Source organism: Macrobrachium rosenbergii, chromosome 49, assembly GCF_040412425.1.
Source record: "Macrobrachium rosenbergii isolate ZJJX-2024 chromosome 49, ASM4041242v1, whole genome shotgun sequence".
In the NCBI taxonomy this organism is placed as follows: Eukaryota; Metazoa; Arthropoda; class Malacostraca; order Decapoda; family Palaemonidae; genus Macrobrachium; species Macrobrachium rosenbergii.
Genome location: NC_089789.1, coordinates 10,202,919 through 10,228,004, shown reverse-complemented (window position 1 = coordinate 10,228,004; position 25,086 = coordinate 10,202,919). Strand labels below are relative to the sequence as shown.

The window sequence follows — 25,086 nt, the reverse complement described above, 5'->3', positions numbered from 1 at the left end:
GAACAGGATTAATGCACTGTATATGTGGAACAGCAGGACGTTTTCCATTTCTTTTCTCTCAGTGTCTGAAGTTGAGAAAAGATGGGAAAGTCAGTTTGGTAAAATAGTGAAGAATTCATTTCGTGATTTCAAATGCAGTAATACATTGTTGAATAATAGCATAATTCGTGTTCGATTTATCATGCTTGATAATTCAGTGCCAGTTTTATTTGGTTCATCAATTTTCATGCTTTTGCTTTCTGTTTTTCTAATTTTTTTTAATTAATGCACAAGGAAATTCAAAATATCTAGCCAAATTTTGATTAATTTTTTCATTCTGAGATGAAGTGCATTTTGGCAAACACTATTAGAACATCCCAGACTCCTAATTCATAAACTTGTTTTTTCAGTCTTAAAGCTTCACCTTTACTTTTCTTTCAGTGTAGAAACAGGTTTCAGAACTTTTATCTTTTCTATTTATTATTTTTTGCAGACTGTTGTTACAGTGTCTTCTGTCATTGCAATGCAAAGCTATCTTTAAGGGAAAATGCAAAGTTTTTAATATTACTGAGTTGTTAGGCTTCTGTAAAAGTGGTGTATAAAGGCATATACTTTATTGAAAAATGCAAGTTTTCTTTTTTTTATTTTGATGTTTCACAGATAGAAGTTGCTTACAAATGCTTTAATACCATTTAGGGTAAATAAACAAAGTATTGAGTAGATGTTGAAATGAGCAGAGCAATTGTTATAGTGTGGGTGAGGCATCTTACTTCTTGGCTTTTTCTTTGAAGTACAGTAGAGGGGATGATGTAAACAAGGAATTCCTAGAACAAGTAAGGAGTATGTATCCATGAAACACATTCATTGTTTACAAATATGTACATGGTCATCATACAAATTACAAACCCTCTACAGTCATGTATGTATGACCTCTCAATTGAAAGACCAGGTTTTGGTCCCAATGTGAGTTGGAAATTTATTCCTGTGAAACATGTTGTCATGTGTTCATTATTTCTGTCATACTCACTGTGAAGGGGTAATTCAAATTAAATGCTACAGATTGACTTGCTGTTAGGTTGGGAAGTTGGATAAAATTTGCTGGTATGTTAGGTGGCAGCCTGCCCAGGAAAACCCACAGGTATGGAGTACTTAGTATCCAACTTCTTTTATGACCTGTTTGGGTGAATTGGTAACACCCTGACTTCTCCTTTGAAAGACTGGAGTTCAATCCCACTGAGAGTCAGAAATTTTTTGAATATATATATGTATGTATACAGTGTTCAACTTCATTAAAATATCTATCTTTTAGATTAAACCCTGGAGAATTACCATGAGGGTTGGCCAGAAAACCTTTCTTGCTGCTGCCTCACCCATGTACGTAAGTTTTCATGCAAAATCAAATGCCAGAGAAGATATTTTTTTGAAATACTGAGACACAAGTGAACTTGAAAGCATGGAACATCCATTGCAGTTCCGTACTCTATATTTCATAGAATATTATAACATTCAGGGCATTTTGAAGAGTTCAGATATACTGTATACAAATGTTACGAAGAGAAAGTATGGTAAAGATTAACCCTTCATCTATATGTTAGTTTTACTGTTAAAGTTCCTCATATATTGAAAGGAATGCAATAATGTACAACATTCTTAGCATATTTTATATGAGTACAGTATCCAAGTTTTGAAAAATAAAAAATGACAGGTCAAAGAGTTTTGGCTCAATATTGTGGCTTGATGTAGCAGTTATACCTTACTCATGGGATTTGAGTCCCAAACAGTGTTCATACACTGATGCATGCATGCTCAAACAATCATGGTTGTCTTCATCTTAGAACAGCAAAGTTGTAACTGAGTTGGGGAGGGAAGAAACTTGGTGAGAATTTTAAATTCATGTAATTTTTTATCTTTTTCCCTGATTACTTCTGGATAACTGACAGCTGCCTGATAGAAGAATTTGGATACAAGACTCAGCTCTGTACAGTACTATCTTCCTCTGCTCTTCCTCTTCCCCATGATTGGCACATATCTCTAGGTCTCAGACAGAAGACTAGATTCCATGTCTGTGGATGCCTCACCCACCTTTAAACTGTTGCTCTACTTAATATACATTGCAATTTAGCTGTTTACCACAATGAATCAGACATTATGGTTTAAGTCTTAAATACTGCAGGGGTTTATATCTGTGAGACATGGTAGAATCATTTTGGACTTGTTACTGAAAATAACCTACATAACGAATTTTATCAAAGTCTTAGGATTCTAATTTAGTGTTTCCGTAGAATTCTTTTTTTTTTTTTCTTTTATAAATGACTGGCTTACAGTAATGATAGTTTCTAGGGCTATGAGAATGATTATGCATCTGAAGCTCCCAGTGGGAGAGATAGCACTATTGACTGCTCTTGCCCATCTTAGATAGAAACAGTTTTCTGCTGCATTGACTGGAGAGCACATTTTAGTGAAAGGAGATCCATATTGTAATTGGGTGTAGCAGCTGTTCATGTAAGGCTCTGTAGTACTGTAACTGTATTCTCAATGCAATTGTATCTTTTGAAGCTCCGCTTACATTTAAATCTGGTTTTTTTAATGCTCATGCTAGCACATGACAAGCACCTGCTTGAATTGAAATGCTATTGTTCTAGCTATGCTGACACTTCCCTGTATCTCCTGAATTTGCTTTATGCTTTCTTATAACACTTTTGTCTATACTGTATCCTTGTTATCAGTCTGCAACATCTTTAAAGTCAATCTGTATCATTCTTATGATTATCATTATTTTAGATATTAGATAGGAGGAATTCTTAATGTGTGTGTGTATATATGTATATATATATATATATATATATATATATATATATATATATATATATATATATATACTGTATATATAGTATATATATATATATATATATATATATATATATATATATATATATATATATATATATATATATATATATATATATATATATATATATATATATTGTAATATGGAACTGTATTTGCTTGTCTGGGTTTAGGAGAAAGTTTCAAGTTTTGGTAAATGTCATTGTGGATGCCACCATCAATTATTTTGGTATGAGGAGAAATCCTGTATTTGCATAGTCATTAGTACTTTACTGTCATTTTTGGGATAGTGTAGAAATCTGAGCTAATGTAGAACTTTGAAAAGATGCATGGTAACATCTTGTAAATTTTGAGAAAGGTTTTATTATTTGATCCAGAATTAATGCACTTCCATTTGGTTTAATTTTTTTTCTTCAGCTGTAAAATGTAAGGCCTTACAGTAATCTGATATTAGCCTGTTACTTTTACAATTGAATGCTGCTTAAAGTTTCTTATTTTTTTATCACCTTTTCTTCTTTAAGCAAATGTATCGTCAGTCAGTCGCTGAATTGTGATCAGTAGTAGAGGTATTTCAGTTGACCAAGTTTCATTAGTTTTGTTAAGCTTAGAGAACTAAGAATTTATCAGACCATATACTTTAGTTCTTGTAAACTTGTGTATAAACCCCTTAAAGTTTATTTCAGTAGGGCCAAAGTTGCTATTACAGGCCAGTAAATTGGAGGATGAACAGCATTTGCTGATGCTGTATAATAATAATAATATAATAATAATAATAATAATAATACAGTATCAGATGGGTAGGGTGGATTGACTAAGTTGAATGTTAACCAAGATAGTTAAAGAGATCATTTGTTAATCTTTATACGTTTTGATGTCAAACTTATTTTATAGTTGCACAGCACTTGCATTTTACCATGGGATTTATTTGTATAATGAATCTTATAGCTGGTAGGTTAGCAGAAGATTCCATTGTGAGATGTGCTTGTATGATGGACCTAATGGCTATTAAGATTTATAGAATATATTCTGTCACGGAATATTCTCAACAGCCGGGTGAGGAGGACGGGTACAATGAAATACCTGTTGAGGATTTAACTGCTCTGACGACAACAGCCACCACAACCACCACGACAGTCACTACGAGCATAACCCAGAGTACAGCTGTTACCAACAGTGTAATTGCTCCCTCAACCACTACCACCACTGCCAGCACCACTACTACAACGAATACCGAATCATTAGATCCCTCTGATTTAGATGGTAAGAAAATTCCCTTCTTCTGTTTTTCTTCCTTTCTGCTTAGGCATTTGTTGTGTTGATGCTAAGCACGTGTATATTTTAGGTGTACTGTATATATATTTGTTGTTTTATTTTGACCTTTCTCTACATGAAGAAGTTTGTGGTACAGTTGAAGGAGTCCAATGGATGTATGTGGAGAAAGCACATTTCCTGGAATTAAGGTCTGTCTCTTTAAGCAGTCATTTGTAGGATGGATGACACAGGTACTGGCTAGTAGAGTCAGAGATTTAGACTTGAAAAAAAAAAAACACTTTTTTCTAATTCAGACAATTTACCTGTAAACAAAATGTATCAATTAATACATGTGAAACCCTTCATAAGTTTTTACCTGCACAATTTTATTAAGTTTGGTCGCTTCCCTTTCAGAACGTGGTAGAAGTAGAGGTAATCGCCGTAAACGAGATTCTTTCTTTGGTACACTAAAAAAACGATTTAGTCGATCCAAAGTACGATCCAAAAGTATGGATCCAGGGGCAAGAGACGTTTCATTGGATCGTGATCCTTCAGTTGGCCGTTCAGTCTCCATGGAAAGGGCAGCCAATGTCCGAGCCTCAGGTAAGCTTAACCTACAGGTAGTGATTATTAGGATTTAAGGTTTGAAGTTGTCTACAGCAGCTTGTTCCATGAGTTTCATTAGTGGTTACAAGAATTAGTTTGATTTGAAGTTGCTCATTAACTTGTTCCATGAGCCGAGATGAGAACTGGGTATACTAAGTGTGACTTGGAATTGAGCAGTGTTTATCATGCTCATCTCTAGCTTTTGTACTGTACTGTATTTTTAGTAAATAGTTTATATTTTTTATCACCTAGTTTCTTAGGTGAATTAGTAATAGTAGTGTAAGTATACTGTAGTGGCTGTTTATTCTCAAGATTTTTGAAAAAGGGATAATGAAATTTAGGCTATAAAGCCAAGCACTGGGGTTTAATCTGCCATTCAGTGCTTAATACAGTGAAAAGAGGAAGTTGAAGTGGTTTGGACAGTAAGACAGAAAATCCAGAAAATAAATGACATGAAGTATTAGGTTATGAAGATGAAATGGGAGAAAACCCAAAGTTGTACTAAATTAGTTAGAAGTTGAACAGAAAGATAGAAGAATGGAAGAAAAGTTAAAAGCTAAAATGTGGGTGCAGATTACGGCCAAATGGATACTATAAGCATCCCTGAATAATGTCTACAGTGCACCATTGGTGTTGCACTGAGGACAGTACAGTACATCCTTACTGGGAAGATTATTGAAAAGCATTTTCATGATTAGCAGAACCATAAAACAAGTGTGCAATCCTAAATGAGTACTATGCATTATTGTAGATGCTATTCTTGCCAGGAAATATCTATAATACATTATCTATAATTTTTTCAAAATTTGGTAAGAATGGATAATTTTTGTTAATTCATTTAACATGAACAAATATGATAACAGCTTAAGAAGATACAAATTAAATTGGCTTGTCTGTAAGAAATTTCATTTTTAAGTTAGTTTAGTATTAAGATTTTAGAGATGATTGTAATTGCTTCATTGTAGTTTTTGCTCTAGAGAAAGAGTGAATTACAAATTGTTCTTCATGACTGATGACATCGCTAAACGTAATTTGGAAGTACAAGGCTTATGGAATATAATAGAAGAAAGATGTCAATAGTTATGTTGTAAACATCAGAAAAAAGAACTAGCTTAATTCCAGGTAGCAGTTTTTGTAATGCGTACATACCTTAAGACAAATTTCTGTTAGATAATACTGTTGACAATTGGTTTCTTTGCTAACAAGATTTAATTCCTTGAATCTGATATTTAGTTTTCACTAGCATTAGACCCATATTATTTGTAGACTTATTTCATCTTCATATTGAAAGATGCACACCCATTGTGCTGTAATATTTTGTTGATTGTTTTCAAAGGTACTTTTCCTCCTCATACTGGCTATGGGGCAGTGCCGTTATTTTTATTACTACAGTATTATTATTATTACTATATTATTATTATTATTATTATTATTATTATTATTATTATTATTATTATTATTATTATGAATTACTTTGATGTCTTAGTTGGGGTCAGAATTATTTTCACAGCCACAACAATTTATATTAAAAGAAAGAGTTGACCAGAACAGTTGTATTGATGGAAATTTACTAACCAAAATTTGGTGTTTGAGGTTTTGGTAGTGATGTCATGTGGATCATATGGGGGTTTCTTTTGCCTTGAGCAATCCTGAAACATCATGAAGTGAAGTGTTATGAGTTGGATTTCTCTGAGTTATGCTGAATGCACAATACTAGTGTTGACGATTGTGACATGTTGCAGAAGAGCTGAGCCCAGAAAATAAATAATTAACTTGGTGAATATATGCAGCTTTATTATGAAATTATATTGAACCTGTGAATTCTTGAGTAGATTTTGAGTGAAAGGTCACAAGTGTGATAATACAGAAATTTGAAAGATATTTTCTTTTAGAAAAATTTTTCTCTTTGGAAACAAAAGACTACAACATTTTCCATTTTGATGTTTAACTTTTAATTCTTTTGTGTTAAGAAATCTAGAATAGTCCATTGTGTGGAAAATGTTTCATAGACAATAGCAATTATAAAGTCAGTAAATGTTATTGCAGTGTGCATCAAAATGTTGGTCTTTTGCATGTTGTGGATGCTCGGTCACAATTTGCCTCACATCCATTTTTGGTTTATTGTACTGATTTGTTGTTGCATTTTGATCTCTTGATTGTTTGTGTATGATTCAGACTAGATTTCACATTTCATTTTACTGGTTTTTTGTAGAATGATTTACTTCTGGAATGGGGAGTAGATGTTTGTATGTGTCATCAGAATCAGTCACTACCATCAGATTGTCCTAGAAAGTTAGGGCTAATATTTGATAACCTATCGTAAGGGAGTAATTATCTGCATTGGCTTAGCCATCATGTGATTGTTTTGTGTTGTATATATGTGTTGTGTGTTGTTTTGCATACCGAATGATGTGAATAGTTTGGTAAGAATTCAGTGCATGGTAAAAGATATCATCCTGCCTTTACAAAGGAGTACAACAAGGTATCAGTTTTGTCAAGATATCTTCAGTATATGTTTTAACATACAAACACTATTCACAATTGCCAAGTTTACATTTAGACGATGACGCCTTTAATGTACATGCATGATAAAAGCCAAAACATGAAGTTTTTTGGTTACAGTTTTCTGTTTAAATTTTTTTTTTGTGTGTGTCCTTTCATCAATTATATCTCCAAGTTGCTTTGGAATTATTTGTACAGGTATAAAATTTTTTGGTCTTGCTCATTTTCAAGGTACTTCAAAACATTTTGAAAATTTTGTCTTTTAGTCAGTTTGATAGTGCAGTATTTTTGGAAGCTGTGTTATTAATGAAATATATGATCATTGCCTTAATAGGGTTTATTACTAAGATGCTCAACAGAGATGACCAACTAAAAATTTAGTAAGATGGGATTCTTGTTACCAAGTTTGTAGTAGCACATCCTGTTGATTTATGCCCAGCCTGACCTGAAGACAGGCTCAGGATGGAAAAAGCTTCATAAAGAATTTGACTGTGACCTAACTAAGCTATTCCTGCCTTCCACCTAGTCATATGAATTATGTAGGTATTACAACAAGAATATTTGCATACATAAAAAAAACAAAAGGGTTGAATTCTAATCTGTCTTAGCTTTAAGTAGATTTAGGAAGATAGGAAGACCTTGAATAGGGAAGAAGAGATGGAGAGTGAAGTGTGTCCCAACTCTCCCAGAAGGCTTTGTATGAGATTAACTGAGAATCATACATGAACATGGGTTTCACCAAAAATTATTACTTTACAATAAAATTATCCAACAAGATTGGAAGTCAGTTATACAGTAATGTAATCAGAATATCAAATGTCATAATCATCATAACCCAAAAGGAAACACTGTTACTTAAATGCATCACCCACTTATGGCGGACTTGATCTTACGGCGCTTTTTCAGTGCCGTAGCTTGATGTTGCATCAAGTTATGGTGCTGTTGACAGCATTAATGGCAAGAATAGTCACCAAATCAACAGTGCTTACGGCGCTGTAACTTGATGCAACATCAAGTTACGGAGAGGTAACCGCTGTTCAAACGCCGATAACAGTGAAACCACGACTTACAAAGGAAATCAACTTACAGCACGGTACTGGAATGGATTCCTCGCCATAAGTTGAGGACCTACTTAAATAAAAGTGTTTAAGGCCAAGTCAGTCACAAGACAAACTTTTTTCCCTACCATTGTTTTTAAAAAATACCAGAGTCCCCAATTAATGATGGCTTTCTGTGAAATAAAGATAAATTTCTTTCACAGAAAACAGTAGGAACTGAGACCTGATAAGCAGTTTCTCTACTCTTGCTAATGAAAAAACTCCAGAGTATGTTTTAGAAAGTAGGACAGCTTAAGCTATCAATCACAACTTGTGGGTTAACTATATGAAAAGAAAGTCAGCTGAAGTTGATTATGGGGACCCAAAATCAATAAGGAACTTTGAACTTGCTGCCAAACTTGACATCACATCACAAGAAAGTAAGACACCATGTGTATTTCAGAGATTAGGAGCTTTTCAGACTTTGATTACATAAGTGTTTTAAAAAAATTGTGTATTGTAGATAGAGGCCGCCGCTGCATATCAAGGCCTCTTCTCCCTTCCCTTCCATTAAATTAAAGTATATTAATTTGGGAGAGTAGCTTTACACTGCAGAAGGTGGGTGAGAGTGAAAGGGAGCTATACCTTGCTTGAAAATTTGGGTTCTTTAAAACTTGAAATTTATCTTAAATTACTATTTTTGTATTCTTAGAGTTCATTGCCTTGCCTTTATTGGTAGTAAACAATACTAAATTACTAGTAAGAAGAGACCAAGTTTCCACACACATTTGCTTTTGTAATATTTAAAGACTGGTGAGATCTTTTGGGAATTTTTACCCTGAACATTCCTTTTGAAACAAAACCAATGTAAATTTTAATATATACTATAGCATCTGGTATAAAGGCATCAGGCAGTGAATTTGTTTATACCAAATTTATAATTTTTAAGATATGGGTAAAAGCTAATATAGTACAGTAGCTATATTCCTTTCATTATAGTATTTGCTTTCCTCTGCCTATTGTTTTTTAGCAAAGCCTTTGCATGTATGAGTTAGGGAATAATTTAGTTTGGACAATGTGAAATGACTGAAAATGAAAATTTAGGGAAAAAAGGATTTACACCCGATTTAAAATGAAAAAGTTTACCCATTTCTTGTACTGCTTGTGTGATTATTTCACTTTTGCTGCAGAAAACTGCTTACAACCCTTGTTGCAATGGTTTAGCAAAGGGGGTTTCCTTGCACTGAATTTTTTGGTTGATTTTAATGCTGATTCCTTGCTTGTGTGACAGAAAATACTGTATTACGACTCTTTAATCATTGCATATATTTTTTTTTATTTTGCTTAAACTCAAACTTGATACAGTGCTGCTTACAAAGAGCATTGTTCCTTTCTTATAGTGTAGAAGGCATATGAACCCTAAGCACTTAGGTTGCAATTTTTCCCACCAGTAGAATACTTGCCCTTGGCACATCTACTCTGGTAATAATAAAGTTAGCGTGTGTGTTGGCCAGTTTGTGTTCACAAGTAATCTATTTGGTATTGCAAATGATTCCAACTTCTGTTTATATTTACTATAGATTGGCCTTCTGTATACAATATCTGCATAAATTTACCGAGCTGCACCTGGAAAACTTAACAGTTTTGGATTGTGTAAAGCATTATTGGCAGAAATGCAATTGTACTGAGAGGTTATGAGATTCAAAACCTCCTGCAGGTTAGATATATTATAAGAGGTTGTAGCTTGAGAGACTATTTTGACAGATGAGCGTATTTGTAAACTAATGCCCATTGTGTATGTCATGACATAACAGAGGAGCAGCACGAAACTCCGCTAGTGCTTCAGGACCCCCTTTCCACAAGTGAGTGAGATACTTTTAGTGGCGAGCCATCATAGAATCACATAAACAGTCGTGCATCTTTTAACTTTACAGTCATAGCTTATCCTAGGATTCATGAAATGAATTCACAGCACCAAGTAGTTTATTATAAGTTCATGCATTTACTGTAAGCAAAATTCCAGTCTGAGTGCTTTCCCAAAAAGAGCATGCAACAGTTTTTGTGCATGTTATACTTCTGTATTTCATTAAATACTTTTCTTCACTGTATCATGAGTAATTGTGTATTTATCTCCTGCTGACACATCAGTTTGGCTTTTGTACTTATGAGTTTCAATTTACCATTCTTCACATATAACATATTCACTGTATAGGATTTTAACCACTATTGTATAAAAGCACAAATTCCATTCCATCGGAAAATGCTACTCAAAACTACCCTTGTAAAGTGTGCCTGTTTTCATGCGCTGTGCTGGCATTTCAAATGCTTGTAAATTGTAAAAATGTATGTATTGCAAGTTCAAGCAAGATTTACTTCAAGACTTATGTCTTTAGATGTTTCAGGCCTCAGGTACTGTATCATGATTTTCTAGGAATGTTATAAGCACTTTTAAGATAAGTTCTTGCTTATAGTAAAATTGTACATACTGTAGTAGGTTTTGCAATGCAAAGCTCAAGGATTAACTTGATTGAAGAGAAATAATGCATGATCTTGTTAACTGTGAATACTGTAAATTAAAAGTAAGAACAGTTTTTGAGCATATGACTGACACAAATAATCATTACTCAGTTGCATGACAGATCTATACAATATTTAAACTGTGCCATTGTTAGATGCAAGATGTCACTGACAAGGCATTTTTTGCTACCTGAATGGCACTTGCATTGAATTCATACAATATGTATAAAGCAGAGATGAACAAACCAGCATAATGATGAATGGGGCTTTTACAGATACAGTACCCAAAAATCAGATTGTCAGTCGTTGATGCAAGCATATAAATGTTTGTTCTGTCCCTGTGGAATAATTTTATCAATACTTTACATCTGGATATGCACACACAATCATCACAATAGACGACTTGCGCTGGAAAGTAGCCTGTCCCCTTTATAAGTTTTTTATATTCTAGGAACAATGTTGATGCTAATTTTCTCATGTTTAAGTTTTTCAATTAGTAACACTTAACATGGCTAGCCACAGCCCTTACTAGCCTCCAACTGTTTCCTCTTACTCTCCTCAGCCTCTTCCCTGTGGTATTCATGGAGGCTAAGTGCGTTTCACATAAAAATTTCCCATCAAAAGGGATATGTTTTTGATGACAAGTCCTCCAGCCACAGACTTTAATGCTTTCAGTCTTTGCAAGCACTATATCATGAACCTGAAAGACCATTTTTGCCATTGTTGGATCAGCATCTGCACTTCCATGAATTTTTCCCTCGTTGGTCTTTATGGGGTTGGTGCTTGATTCACTCTTACCAACTTTTGGTCCATCTTGGCAATGGTCAGACCAGTTTTCAAAGGATCTAGGGTTTTTGTTTTCTCCTTGAGAGTTGGCACTTTATAAACTTCCTTCAGTTTTGAGGGATTTTTTTTACCGCTTAAATGATTCTTAGGATTCAGTTTTTTCTTAAAAACAGATGCAAACAACCCAAGCAGCAAAACAACAAAATATGAAGCATACATACTACTCAGATAAATTTTTAACAAAGATTGATACCACTGAGTCATGCTGGAATGCAAGAGGCATCACTAGCCCACAGGACATACCTGCAAATCACTTCATTCACTTGGATTCCACACAATAAATTCAGGTGTCCCATTTTGGAAATTCTTGTGATTTTTTCCTTATCAGATTATTTCTAGCTACATTCTTTTTTCAAACTGCCAGAGATAAATCTAGTTTAAGCCAAGGGCCAACTGTGTCTGAAAGAGATAAGCACAGTGACATACAATATGTCAGCGTTCTCCCACAGGAATTTTGAGACTTAATTCATCACTGTCATACATACCCATCCACAAAGGTAATCTCTGAAGATATCCTGAAAATTATGCTTTATTTGATGCACTGTTACAGTGTCCTATCCCATTCTTGGACTCTGCCAAAGCATTATTAATGACATGCACATACTGGTCTCAGAAATTTTGGCATTACATAACTAAAGTATTGTCATCAAATAGAATTCCACTGTGAACACAAATATTTTAAATTATTATTTCTCTGTTATGGTAAGATCTTTATCATCACCTATGTGCAGGTTTCATAACATAAATCAACAAAAGGTTCTCAGTGTAATCAAGAAGTATAAAACACAATTCATTTCTAGCCTCAGCAGTACATAAAGTATGTGCTGCCCTAAAATGGAAAACTGCAGTATCTGCAAAATTTTCAAAATTGAGGTTCTTGAAACACTAATACCAAGTTAATGTAGTTTCAGAATGATTCTTCAATGCTTTCCACGAGTATTTAGGGGATCCCATTTGCAGTATCTGCAAAATCAGTAGTAAGGCAAGGGAGTATCTACCATTTTTCTCAATTTTGTATCTTTGCAGATACTGCAGTCTTCCATTTTAGGGCAGTGTGTTATTAGCCTTGTGAACAAGGACTCAAAGTAAATTGGATTTGTGTTTTTAATTTCTTAGGGGCAAAATATACTTAGTGATTAGTATTTCACTTTTGGCCAAAATAAAATAGAAATAAATTTTTTTTATTGATACATTACTTGTACAATGTTAAAGGCAGTTGAATGATCATCTACCAGATAAAGTTTGTACTGAATGGATGTGTATTTCATGAATTGCTTTTGTGTAATGATTGTCTTGTGAAAAATGTAATTTCGGTGCAGTTTTATCCCAAATTTTGTCTCCTTTGAAGCAATTTCTGTGAAAAAGTTTTATGTGAGCAGTGACTGAATTTTTTTAGCCAACTTCATCCCTTAAATAATTATCACAGGAAATTAGGTTGTCTTGTTAGCATTTTGTTTCTTCTCCTTAGTCTGGATTGAATTCTTTTAATAATTTTATTTCAATTTTTTCATATAGGTTCCTTGTATGTATGGAATGAGTTCATTGCTAAGGTTATAGGCATTTCCCAATTAAGAAAATATTTGTTTGTAATTATATTGATATCTATGTCATTACAGTATCAGTATAGGTTGTCAATAACATTAGACAAACAACGAGAAGAAACCAACTTGCTGCAGTCATTTTTCATGTTTTTAATTCATTAAGTTTTTATTCATTAAAAATATACCGTATTATATTCTCTTCATTTTTCTGTGCAGATCATTTCAGTTTTGACCTTTGTTCCATTGCAAGGTAATTAAATACTACTGTGGATTATTCAAATATATTTTGATAGGTGGTTTCATCATTTCCCATCCTTGAAGTTAGATGTGAAACTTACTGAACATTTCACTTAAAGGAGACACTATTAAAGTTATCGTAATATTACCATAATTATGAGTAAAGGAGCATTTCACTGATAACCAGCTCAAGCGAGATTTTGTTTTTGTCACTCATTTGTTGCCTCTCTGTACATAATATTGGGCTATAATGCCTTTGGTGTCCTGTGTTTTTTTTTAATACTGTACATATTACAGATCTTTTTGCAGTGGTAGTGATCATGCTTTTTTATTTGGATTAGCTTTGCTAATGTACTCTTTCTGTAAATATATGTATATATATCAGTTCTGTAATGTCTAAAGCTTTGATAGTGAATAAGCATTTTCATAACAAGGCTTCTTGGAGATAGAGTAATTTGTCATCAAAAGTGTAATGGATATACTGTATTTCATGTCAGTCTTTTACTCTTGTTAGAAATATTTTAAATATGCATAATGATTGAATATTAATATAATTCTTTTACCTGAATGCTCCCAGAAAAGTTCATAGTACTGAATGTTTTCCAGTTTTGATCATTGATGACGTAATAGCATTATTATGTCCATCAGTTTAATAGTTATCATATTGTTTCCTATGACGAATGTATTTTGAATGAATTCTTCATTTTCTCATCCTCTCCTTTAATATTGAAATAATTGAGAAAGAGTTTATTATGATGAATTTGTCTGGTATTACAGGGATTCAGTCACTACAACTTGGTCTTTGTTTCTAGCTTAGAAAGAACAACAGAGACCATTGCAGATTACTTAGTATCTGTCATTTCCAATTTTTACATTAACATGCCTTCTCTTTATAACAAGTTTCCCAACCTTATAGCTGGTGATTCTAATACTGGACGGTAAAACCATATTAACAACTGCCTCTTATGGTGCTGTACTACCCTCTGCTTCCTATTTGAGCAACATGAGTTCACCAGTCAAGTAAGATATGTTCTAACCCAAACAAGTAAACTACCATCTTGGTAACCTCCTTCAAGTTTTAAGCAACTGTTTCCCTTTGTTTTTCTCCCTAAGTTTTCAGCATTACCTTAGGTCATGGGAAGCTACTCAGTAAGGATGAATAGAGACTTACCTCATCAAAGGACTGAATATGTATTAAAAAGTACACAGTTCCATCTTTTTATTGGTAGTTTTGGAATAATGAGTGTAGACCTGCAGTGCATTTCACATCACCTACCTACCCCACTGGTTATGGAAGATGCTTCAGAATTAAGGTCCTCTTTCTGCCATCAGTTTTTGGGTCCATAATGATCACTACCATTTAGGTATGGCCACTTATATAGGGCCTTGATGTGATTATTTTGATAGTGTCTCTGTAAAGGTTGGCAAAGGAGTTGGGAAAATATGTACATTTGCAAACAGATAGAAAGGGCAATTGTGTCAAATTAATCCTTTTAATGTTCTCATGAACTCTTATTTTTACTGACATTTTACGAGTATATTTACCTTTTACCTTTATAGTACTCTGAATTATCATACTTTGTTGTTTTTAACATTACATACATCCCTGTTGTGTTTTATACCTCTTATGATTTGATTAACTTTGTAGATGTGCTAACTTGATTCCTTATTTGATCTTTTGAATGAATTTTTGCTACCATGGTTCCTAACCTTGTAATTTTCAATGTAGACTTTTAGCAATGAATCACAATACAGTACTGTAAAAATATTTCAAATATTTATCAACACTGATTGTTACAGTTTTGTAATTTGTCACCAAAAGTTAGTCACCTGTAAGATTTTGTTGCAGTGAAAGGAAATATATTAAAAGTAGATATTTGCTATGGAGAGGATTACATACAGTTACAGATCAGTTAACTACTCTTGAATGTAATGTTATTTATATTTTCAGTACCTGCCACACCATTAGAAAGAAAGCTGTGTCTAACTCCATAAAAATCAAATGAGAGTAAAATTATGTGATCCTGGCAGCTAAATCTTTCTGTCTTTCATATACCAACATTACAACATAATTTTCATAAATGTGGCTTTAAGTACAGTATATAATTGATATTGTTTCAGATTTTATTTCACAATTCTTAGGAGCTTTGTTTAAGTAGGTAAACATACAAGTGTTTAGTGTTGTAATGTTGTGACATTTCAGTTATTTTTAAAGTGAATCTTTTCATACTTCATTCTAGATTTCTTGTTTTGCAGGATAATTAACTTTTTCAAAATTAGACACATGGATTAAAGCATTTTGTCCAGTAAATGAAAAATCTCCCTGCTAACTGCCTGCATCCACTGAATCAATATTTAATTTTTATAATTCAATACTGTATTGTGGTTTTTAATATAGATGTTGTCAGTGCTATATTGTTTGTTAGCTGTCTTTTTTTTACAGCAAAAGTCTGCCTTAACTAACGTAACCATGGTTTAATTTCCTGACCCTTTTGACTAATTTTCTTGCTCTTTTATGCAACTCATCAGCTCCTGCCCACTACCTCTATCTTTTACACTCCCAACGTAAGTAATGGTGCTATGATTGGTTTGTCATTGATCTTGGATAAACTACACTATGACAGTAATTGTTATCTAATCTTTTTAATATTAATCTGATTTTTCTTGTACACCATACAGTAATTTGATTTCTTAAGATGTAGGTACAATATACTGTTGTGTTCTCTTAATTGGCAAGTGTTCTGTTTCACAAATTGTTTATGGTACCATGTAACACAGCTTTTGGTCTTTGTCACTCAACCTGTGGTCTTAGAAGTCACTAGATATTCACTAAAGCCTTGAGTGTTATATATTTTATTACTGTGTGTAAGTAGTGAGGTAAAGCAAGGAAAAATCTTTGAATTCACATTTGCAGAGTTAGAGTGCCTGTGACTGTATGCCTCATTGTGGGTATTTTAGAATCAAAAGTAGAACTTGTTATTAAAGTTTATTTTGATACATGTTTGCATTACTGTACAGTACTTGAAAAGTAACACAAATATTAAATTAAATTCTCCATCAATGCTAGCAAAATTATCATCCATGTAACAAACCCAATATGTCTTTCAGTGTAAATGCTGAGTTCATAAATGACATTAATATATATCTGGTAGTTAGGGCATCTCTCAGTACAGTAACAATGACATCTATATAATCAGTTTTAATGAGACACTGAGTCACAATTTTAGACTCATAGGGCATGTCCATAGGATTTGCTCTTAATGAGAAGTGAAATTGGACAAGGTTAGAGAATAGGAAGTTGGCCAGCCAGGTAGGAAGAAACAAAGGTAACGGGTGAAATATAAAAGGAAGAAAGTAATGTAGCAAGAAACAAGAGCACTGCAGAAGACCTTTAGGGATATAAAATATGGTAAAAAAGCAAAGTGAGAATTATGATAAAATTTTGAGAGGTGTGAGGCAGTTGGAAACTTATAACATGCTTGTGTTGATATCTTTTTTTTTGCAAAAGTGAATTTCATAATAAATGACTCAGAAATATAGATATAAATTAATATTATAAATTCCTGTAACATCGCTTACTCTGCAGAAATTTAGGGATTGTATACATTAAACATACTTTGTTTTGGGAGCTGTCATTTCAGAAAAAGCAAATTAGATAGGAAAGTAGAAAGATTCACGATGTTTATAGAGAAAGATGCAGAGATTCATTCCACGTAGGTCATGCAAGGGTGATTTATACTATCAAACCGGAAAGAATGTTGCATTTAAATTGACCCTCTAGGAATAAATACCCATACATTATTGCACTAACCTGTTTTAAGGTACCTAAGTTTTAACACCATTTCTTCAAAAAGAGAGGGAGAGAAAGATTCAAGGGCATAATTAGTCTGGTATGTTTTGTTTTATGTTCTCAGCCTTGACTTTGAAAGAATGGCAAACTCTTATTCATTGTATTTCCTATCTATTTCTTTTGTGAATTATGAAAACATTTTTTGGAGTTAGTATTCCCAATATCATTTCCAATTTGAATTCATAATTTTTAGCATTAATCTGATCCATAGCACATGAAAATTGCAGTGTCCCAAAACAAAATATCTTGCCCATGTGAGATATCTGTCCATATCACTTACGTTTCATCAGTTATACTTAGAAGCATTTAGAGGTATTTGACCAAGTCATGTCTCACAACTGTGCTTGAATCACTTACTGTAGCCATCACGCTCAAGGGACATTATTGTATTGTACAACATTATCAAAGCAAGCTCATAACAACAAAAGCACATGCTGTACTGTAATTCTTTTGCTGTTGATTTCAGTACGATGCAAGTAATTTAATTACTCAGTTTGTAAGTACTGTACATATTAGACATTACTTGCTCCATACAATGCGTACTTGATGCATCAGTTTACATTTTGCTACAGGTGTCCAGTTCTTAAAGTTTAGACCTCTAATAAAGGTTTTTAAATACTTGTATTAAATACCTCTAATTTTAGCTATATAAAATTTTCAGTGGTTGCTGCTTTTGTTTGTACATCTGGTATATATTTTATTACACAATTCAACAAGTGCAGTGTCTTTTTTGTGGGATGGGGTAGGATTCATTCCTAATCTGATCGAAACATGTATCTATTTCTCTCTTATGTGTACCACCACCTCTGATCCTATATACCCATGCTCATGCTCATACACATTTTCAGGATAAATAATTGGTACCTTAGATCAGGTTATAATTGATTTAGTGCATGGTTAACTTAATTGTGAGATACACAGTAGAAAGTAAAGTAGAAAATCAGTGAGTTGCAAGAAAAGCAATTGTTAAGAATTCAAACTTTTGTACCGAACAAGCACTTTTCTTTATTTAATCATTAATGACAAATAATTCCATAATAGAATTTCCCTTTAGTAATACATATCTTCAGTTACTATATTCTGTTTGGGGAATGTCACAAGTCCTCTCAAGGTGTCTTCAACTGCATCACCCAGATAACTGGGTGTATCTTTTACTTTCCTTTCATTCTTGCCCATATCCACTTATTAATTAACTCCTTTTCCCTCTCTGTGGATGTTTTGGCTTGGTGAGTTATAACATATTTCTCTTTGCAAGTTTTTCCTCCATAATTGCTCTTGCTAAAATTTCTATACCACTTGACAAAAATATTGTAGTTTTGTTTTTGCATTGGCTGATTTATATTGCTGTTGCTAAGATGGTTTCACTGGGATGCAGAGAATGCATGTTGTATTTGCCTTTTTTGATACTGAACAGCCTGTGATGGTGCAGAATGGTCTCCGATACTGGAGTCATTTCCAGGGCTAAGTAAAATTTGATGTGGGCATCCCTAACTGTTTCAGTGCTAACAAAGCTATTGACTGTTGTCAAAGCTTGATCAATGGCAAACATGATGGATGTGCTAGATTACCTAACACACCCATTATCAGTTTTATGTAGTCACAGCTGCATTGCTTTTATCATACCAATGTCAGCCTGTCCAGTTTTGCCTTTCTTATGAAAAAACACCAAAACCACAAGCACTCTGGTGTCAAGTCTGCACTTTGGCACTTTTAGTACTGAAGGAAGTATTACCTACCTACCCTGATAATGCTGAGTTTTTGTATGGCTGCCATTTACCTATCACACAAAAAAATGTGCTCCTGTGGCCACAGGGTCCCTAAGCAGATATTTAGCTTGCTTTTGCTTTCAGCCAGCTCTGCTTTTATCCAAGTTGAATACTTTGTAACTTAAAACTTTAGATTCCTGAAAATGACATTGCTGTATGAAGTATGATACAAGTATAATATATATGGCACTGTTTGCATAAAGTCACATGCCTTACATGCTTCCATTCTTGTTTATAATCTATAGACTGTAGTATATATATTCCAACAGCTCAAAGCTGTATACCAAAGCATAATGCATAAATCATGTTGATCTGGCTATAGTATTTACAAAATTAAATTTAACTCAGTACAAGAATTGTATCTCATTGGCAATTGTGTAAGGCTCATTGCCCAGGCTAGTAGCAAAATTTAAGTTAGAAGTCACATATTGTAACAGTAGTTTAAACAAACTTTTCTTGCTGGTGGCTGATATAGCTTTATTGAGGACAATTCTAACTTTGGAAAATGCATTGATGATGAAGTACTCAGACTCTGTGTAAATAAACTATAAATTTTTTTAATTTACTGAATGTTATGTAAAATATATATGTTAATACTGATTTCCTACAAAACAACTCTTATCTCTTTGCTTTTTTCTATTATGCAGTGATACTTATCTGGTTGCATAATATTGCTTGAACAAATTGGAGGCTTATGTGCTGGGAGAAGTATGCTTGTTTTCTTTTTTAGTGTTATATGTTGAATCAAGATTAGAATTTGTCATTAATGCTGGTAATTGTTACCCATGCCATCCATTTAACTTTTCAAAAGCCAGTTGGTCAATAAAGGTTGATAAAATGGTATGATCATCAGCTTTTTTTAATTGTAAGAATCAATAGTACAGTATCTCCAGAGGATTACATTGATATCTTGTAGAAGAGCTCATCTTTTTCCCAGAAAACTAAACAGGTTCTTATCATTCACACAGAAGTTTCATGATAAAACAAAGCTTTCAAAAGTAACTACTGTACTGGATAGTCAGTGGTTATGACAAGCTTATTCTCACAGCTTTCTGCTTCTTCCTATTTGCATGAGGATTAGTGCAGTTGCATAGTGAGCAGCTGCTTTGTCTATTTGCAGTTATCAAGAGCAGTAGTTTGGTAAAAGATGTATACTAATGTTTTCTGTATACTGTAGTTAAAATACTTTGTCAGTTTTCAGCTTTTTTTATGGAATGTGGTGCCTTTTTTCACAGAAAATATTTTTATTTTTAAAAATAAACATTTGGAATTTTATATAGAATGTGAAATTAGTGAGAATACATTTTTTCTAGCAACAGAGAAATAATGTTACAGTTACTGGTTATGCAATAATTAGTTCTATCAAGGGACTACAGATTTGGTCACTACTGTATTTTAGATGACTGTATTTTGCATATTGCCAACCTCCAACATTACACATAAATAGAAGGTAGTGCTTGGATTATTAGCTCTTCTTGTCTGTACACATAAATAGAAGGTAGTGTTTGGATTATTAGCTCTTTTTGTCTGTATCTCATCTAAAAATCTTTTAGATTTAGTCAAAGCTGCCTCAAAACACTAGGAAGAGTTACAGTAAATTGGAAGGAAACCTGATTTCAATTGCTATTGGTTTTGTGTGTGACAAGAACCTTTCAGTTGACAAGACAAATATTTAATGGGGTGCACCCTTCATACAGTACTGTACTTTCAACAGATGGTCATATCCAGAAACTGGATATGGTGAGTTTTGGTGGCATATTAAGTTTAATAGTATGACTTAATAAGCTAACAATAAATGACAACTTAGTATAGAAACTTAAGATTTAGTTATCAGGAAGAAGAATAACTTTTTCTTTTTTTATGATTGTTTCTGTGATAAGTATTGTGTACAATAGAATTTATTTCATATATGATTCAGTATTGTAATTTTCTACATGCAGACTACCTATTTATTTCTTAAATGAAAGAAAATAACTGTAATTTCTTTAATCATTAGACATAAATTTAGCCGTATACTTACTGTTTTATTTAGTGATAAGTTTGAAAAGGTAAAACGAACCAGACTTTTAAACTGTACAATCATGTAGACTTGATATGAACAGCACCTTTGTACATAATTTATCACACAGGATGCATTACTGTACTAGCTTGGATCATTGATGAATATACTTAATGCACTATTTATGACTCCACATTACTTTGTGGTACTAGCTAGATTTGTTATGAGTGTACATAATGTTCCAGCTAGGTATCAGTGACTTTACACAATATTGTATGAAGTAGGGTTTTTAATGACTATATTACTGTACAGTACTAGCAGGGGTTGTTGATGACTGAACAAGTTGGAATTGTGATTGTATGCATTACTGTATTAGCTGGGATTGTTAGTGCCTGTATAAATTACAGTACTAGCTAAAATATGTTTTAGAGTTAGTAATTGGAATAAGTCTTTCTAGCTTTATGTGACTTAGCAGTATTGTCTTAAGTTACAATTCACCATATTTTCATAAAACTAGGTTGTTGTTAGATAGATTCCTTGCCATAATGAATTATAAGATTTCTTTCCATTGGGTTTCAAAATGGAAAACAATTATATGGCTCAGTTCTTCTTGAAAGCCCCTTGGAAATAATTATTTTCTTGGTTTTCTTATGATGCCTTTTTCAAACAAGCACTCTCATCACTAAAGATATATCATTCCATATTTATATGCAACAAGAAAATTGTGAAAAATGTTTGATAATATACAGACAGTATAAAATGAATTCTAACTGTACAGCCATACAATTCATGACTTGCACTGATGATTGAGTTTTGCTGCTTGCCTTTAGATACATCAGCATAGTAAAATAGAAATGATTTTACTGTAAAAAGCATGAAAATGTTTATATGGAGCACACAGCAGTTTTCTGTTACAACCACTTTTCTGTATGTCCTGAGTATAATTTTTGTGTAAATATTGGGTTGGCAGATATTTAGGCTCACTGAAACATGGCATATTAATCATCATCCATTGCATTTGGGTTATTTTATTTTATGTATCATGTGTACTTTCTTTTCTTTCCAGACAAGTGAGTATATATTAATGTTTAAATTTATTACACTATATTTGTGTTTATTTTATTTCTCTCTGAGTGTTAGAATTGTGATATGAATTTTGCATTAAGATACTTGATAATTTCTGTTTGTAGTTTGTGGAAATATTTTTTGCTCTTTTCAGACCTAAAGATTTTCTGGGTTAGGAAATGAAAGGGTTTCAACATCAACAAAATACTGAGGTTTCTCATGAAACATCTCCAAATTGTGTTTATTTTCTTTAAAAAGGGAACTTTACAAGCATGCTCGATGTGTGTTGCCTGTTTGTGTACCTTTTACCCCCATTTTTGGATGAAGGTGGGAGGGTTTGTAAGTTTAGATGTGACAAAGTTTTCACAGAGAAATCCCATTTAAAAATTTGCAAGAAAAAACTTCAGTTTTCTTATTTAAATACACAGTATGTTTTCATACATAGAACTTTTCAAGAATTTACAGAGAAAGTTTTAATTTTCATCTTTTAGCTTGTATATGCATGTACAGAGAGAAAAGTTCACACATTTCTTAAAGAGTATACAGCCGACCCCCAGAATTCACGGGGGGGTGTGTACCACAACCTCCTGCAAATAGCTAAAATCCGCGAATACGTAAAACACCTCTTAAAATGCTTAGAACTGCCTATTTTGATAGTTCAAGCACAGAAAATCTCTAAAAATGCTTATACCCGAGTATTTTAATAGTTTTATCACAAAAAAATGCATTTAGTCATGAAAATACAGTACTGTACTGTAATTAGTGAATATTCATCAGTGAAAAATACCGCAAATAGGCAAATTTTCAGCGAATAATATGTATACATGTTCCATAGAGAAATCTGCAAATCGGTGAGTCCGCAAATCCGGAACCATGAATAGGTGGGGATCGACTGTATAACTTAGTTTTATCTCTCAAAGAACTACCGATTCTTGATATAGCAAACCACCAACAATTTAACAAAGAGCTGGCATTCTCAATATTTTCAGTATTATTTAAAATCAATCAGTATTTTCATAGAAAAAGTCAAAATCACATGAACTTGTATGGCAGACTTTCAAGAGTAGTAGAATGGAGTACCCTCACATGGATAAAAAGTGAAAAGTTTAGCATTGAATAGTAAAGGGTGGAAATGCCAGCAAATGATATATTCAGCTAATTGCTAATGAGATAAAGTAAGCAATATGAAAATATGGAAAGGACTTGTTTCTTCACTGTATTCTCAAAGAAGAGAACTAAGTCCCAAGACTTGTAGAAGGTCATGTTGGAAAGATTTTAATATAGCTCAGAATTTAAAAGCATTTCTCATGTGGTCACCACAAGATCTAAAACAGTGTTATGTGATACATGAGATGGCCTAGCTACCATAAAGAGCATAATAGAAACTCCAGTCACTTTAGCAAATTTAACTGAAAATAAGCACCCCCAGGCTACCTACAGTAACTCCAGTCATCTTGGTTAATGGGCTGGTTGTTTGTTAAAATGTTTGTCATTAACTGAAAAATCTTTGAATGTATGTTTTATTCATTATGACAATGTTACAGTAATAAAACTGAATTTGCTATGTAATTAGCTAACAGTTGCACACTATGATAATTACTTCTAGAATTCAGAAGTTGCATTCAAGAGGGGATGGCAAGTGCAAGCATTTATGTCGTTCTAAATGCTCTGCACATGGTTCCCTTATCCTTAAACTCTCCCAGTCGTTAAGTTATGTGCTCTGTTAGTGTGTGTAATGAGCAAGAGTCACTATTGTCATTTACCCAGTGGCAAATTTCATTCTTCATACTGTATTTATGTAAAATTGAAGCTGCGCATGTGTCACAGAGATGGCATGCAAGAGAGAACTACCGTATGTTAACTTACATTAACATAAGATAACTATTGGCTAAGGGGCCTAAAGTCTGGTGGCATGATTTTAAAAAATGCAAGAAAAATTTCTTGTATTACAGGACCTTTAATCTACAACAACAATATATTTTAAAGCTAATTTTAAGCAGTTGTATGTATTGCTTTCAGTGACTGTAACAATGTGATTTTACATAGCAAGTAACACTTGGAATTGTGTTAATCAGAGTGATATATTTACTAGCTGTAAATTTAATGATATTATAAAATATTTCTTAAAAAATCTAGAAATATGATTCTGAACCTTTTTTAAATATTGGTTTTTCAAACTGCATTTTCAAGTCACGTGGTATTTTACCACAGTTATATATAACTGATTTATAAAAAGAACCCCAATGTATGATTATCCGGTGAAAATGTGTTTGCTGCCTAAGATTATTCAAGACACTGCACAAATGTTACTTTAAATATCCTACACAACTTCAAAATTTACAATAAAGATATACTTTATATGTTTATTTTGATGTTTTGTGTATACTGTAGATGTGGTACTGTAAATGTGTTAGAATTTGTAACATAAATGTTTGGTATAAGTAGACGAGGTTAAATAAAATATGCTTTTAGTTAAAATAAAATACTATATACCCAGTTTAGTGTTGCTGCCATGTAGTTTTAATTATTTTACCACCACATAGTAAAAAAAGAGGTGAAAGGTTTGAGTATTTCCCCTTGTCTAATCAATATGTACTACATGTATTGTCTAGTATAATTTAAAGTTATGGAGTTAATTAAACACAACATGATAAATTAGAATATGATTATTTGTTGTACTGAGGTAACATTACCACATTCTTGAAAAGAATATGAGATAGGTCAAAGATACTGCTGCCATGATGTTTTTGTTTTTACTACCACAATTAGTATTATGAGAAATAGTTTTTGTGTCAAAATTTTTAACACCTAGCTAATTAGAATTTCCAGTTTTGTAATGGTCATGGCTCAGCATCAAATTGAAGCATCTGTATAGTCTATTACACACAATACAATAAAACTAAAGTACCATACAGGTTAGAATGTAACAACCTGAAAATATCCAGACTACACAAGACTGTTTATGTGTTTACAGCTTTTTCAGTATAAGCACATAACCCTTAATACGTTGGTATGTGATTACTGTACTGTATTAATCTATACA

General features: G+C 33.0%; 1 protein-coding gene across 13 annotated transcripts in view; it reads left to right on the top strand.

Annotated features, from left to right (window-relative positions):
- The window catches only part of LOC136832076 (serine-rich adhesin for platelets), a 242,065-nt gene that overhangs the window by 196,860 nt on the left and 20,119 nt on the right, over positions 1–25,086 (top strand). For 6 of the 13 annotated variants that reach the window (XM_067092706.1, XM_067092700.1, XM_067092697.1 and 3 more), the window contains 3 exons: positions 3,876–4,086; positions 4,492–4,680; positions 10,037–10,084. In XM_067092706.1, the coding sequence (XP_066948807.1) occupies positions 3,876–4,086; positions 4,492–4,680; positions 10,037–10,084 (448 nt within the window). Of the gene's footprint in view, positions 1–3,875; positions 4,087–4,491; positions 4,681–10,036; positions 10,085–15,892; positions 15,952–25,086 lie in introns of those variants that run through there. The other 7 variants (XM_067092703.1, XM_067092702.1, XM_067092699.1 and 4 more) reach the window with 2 other exon arrangements.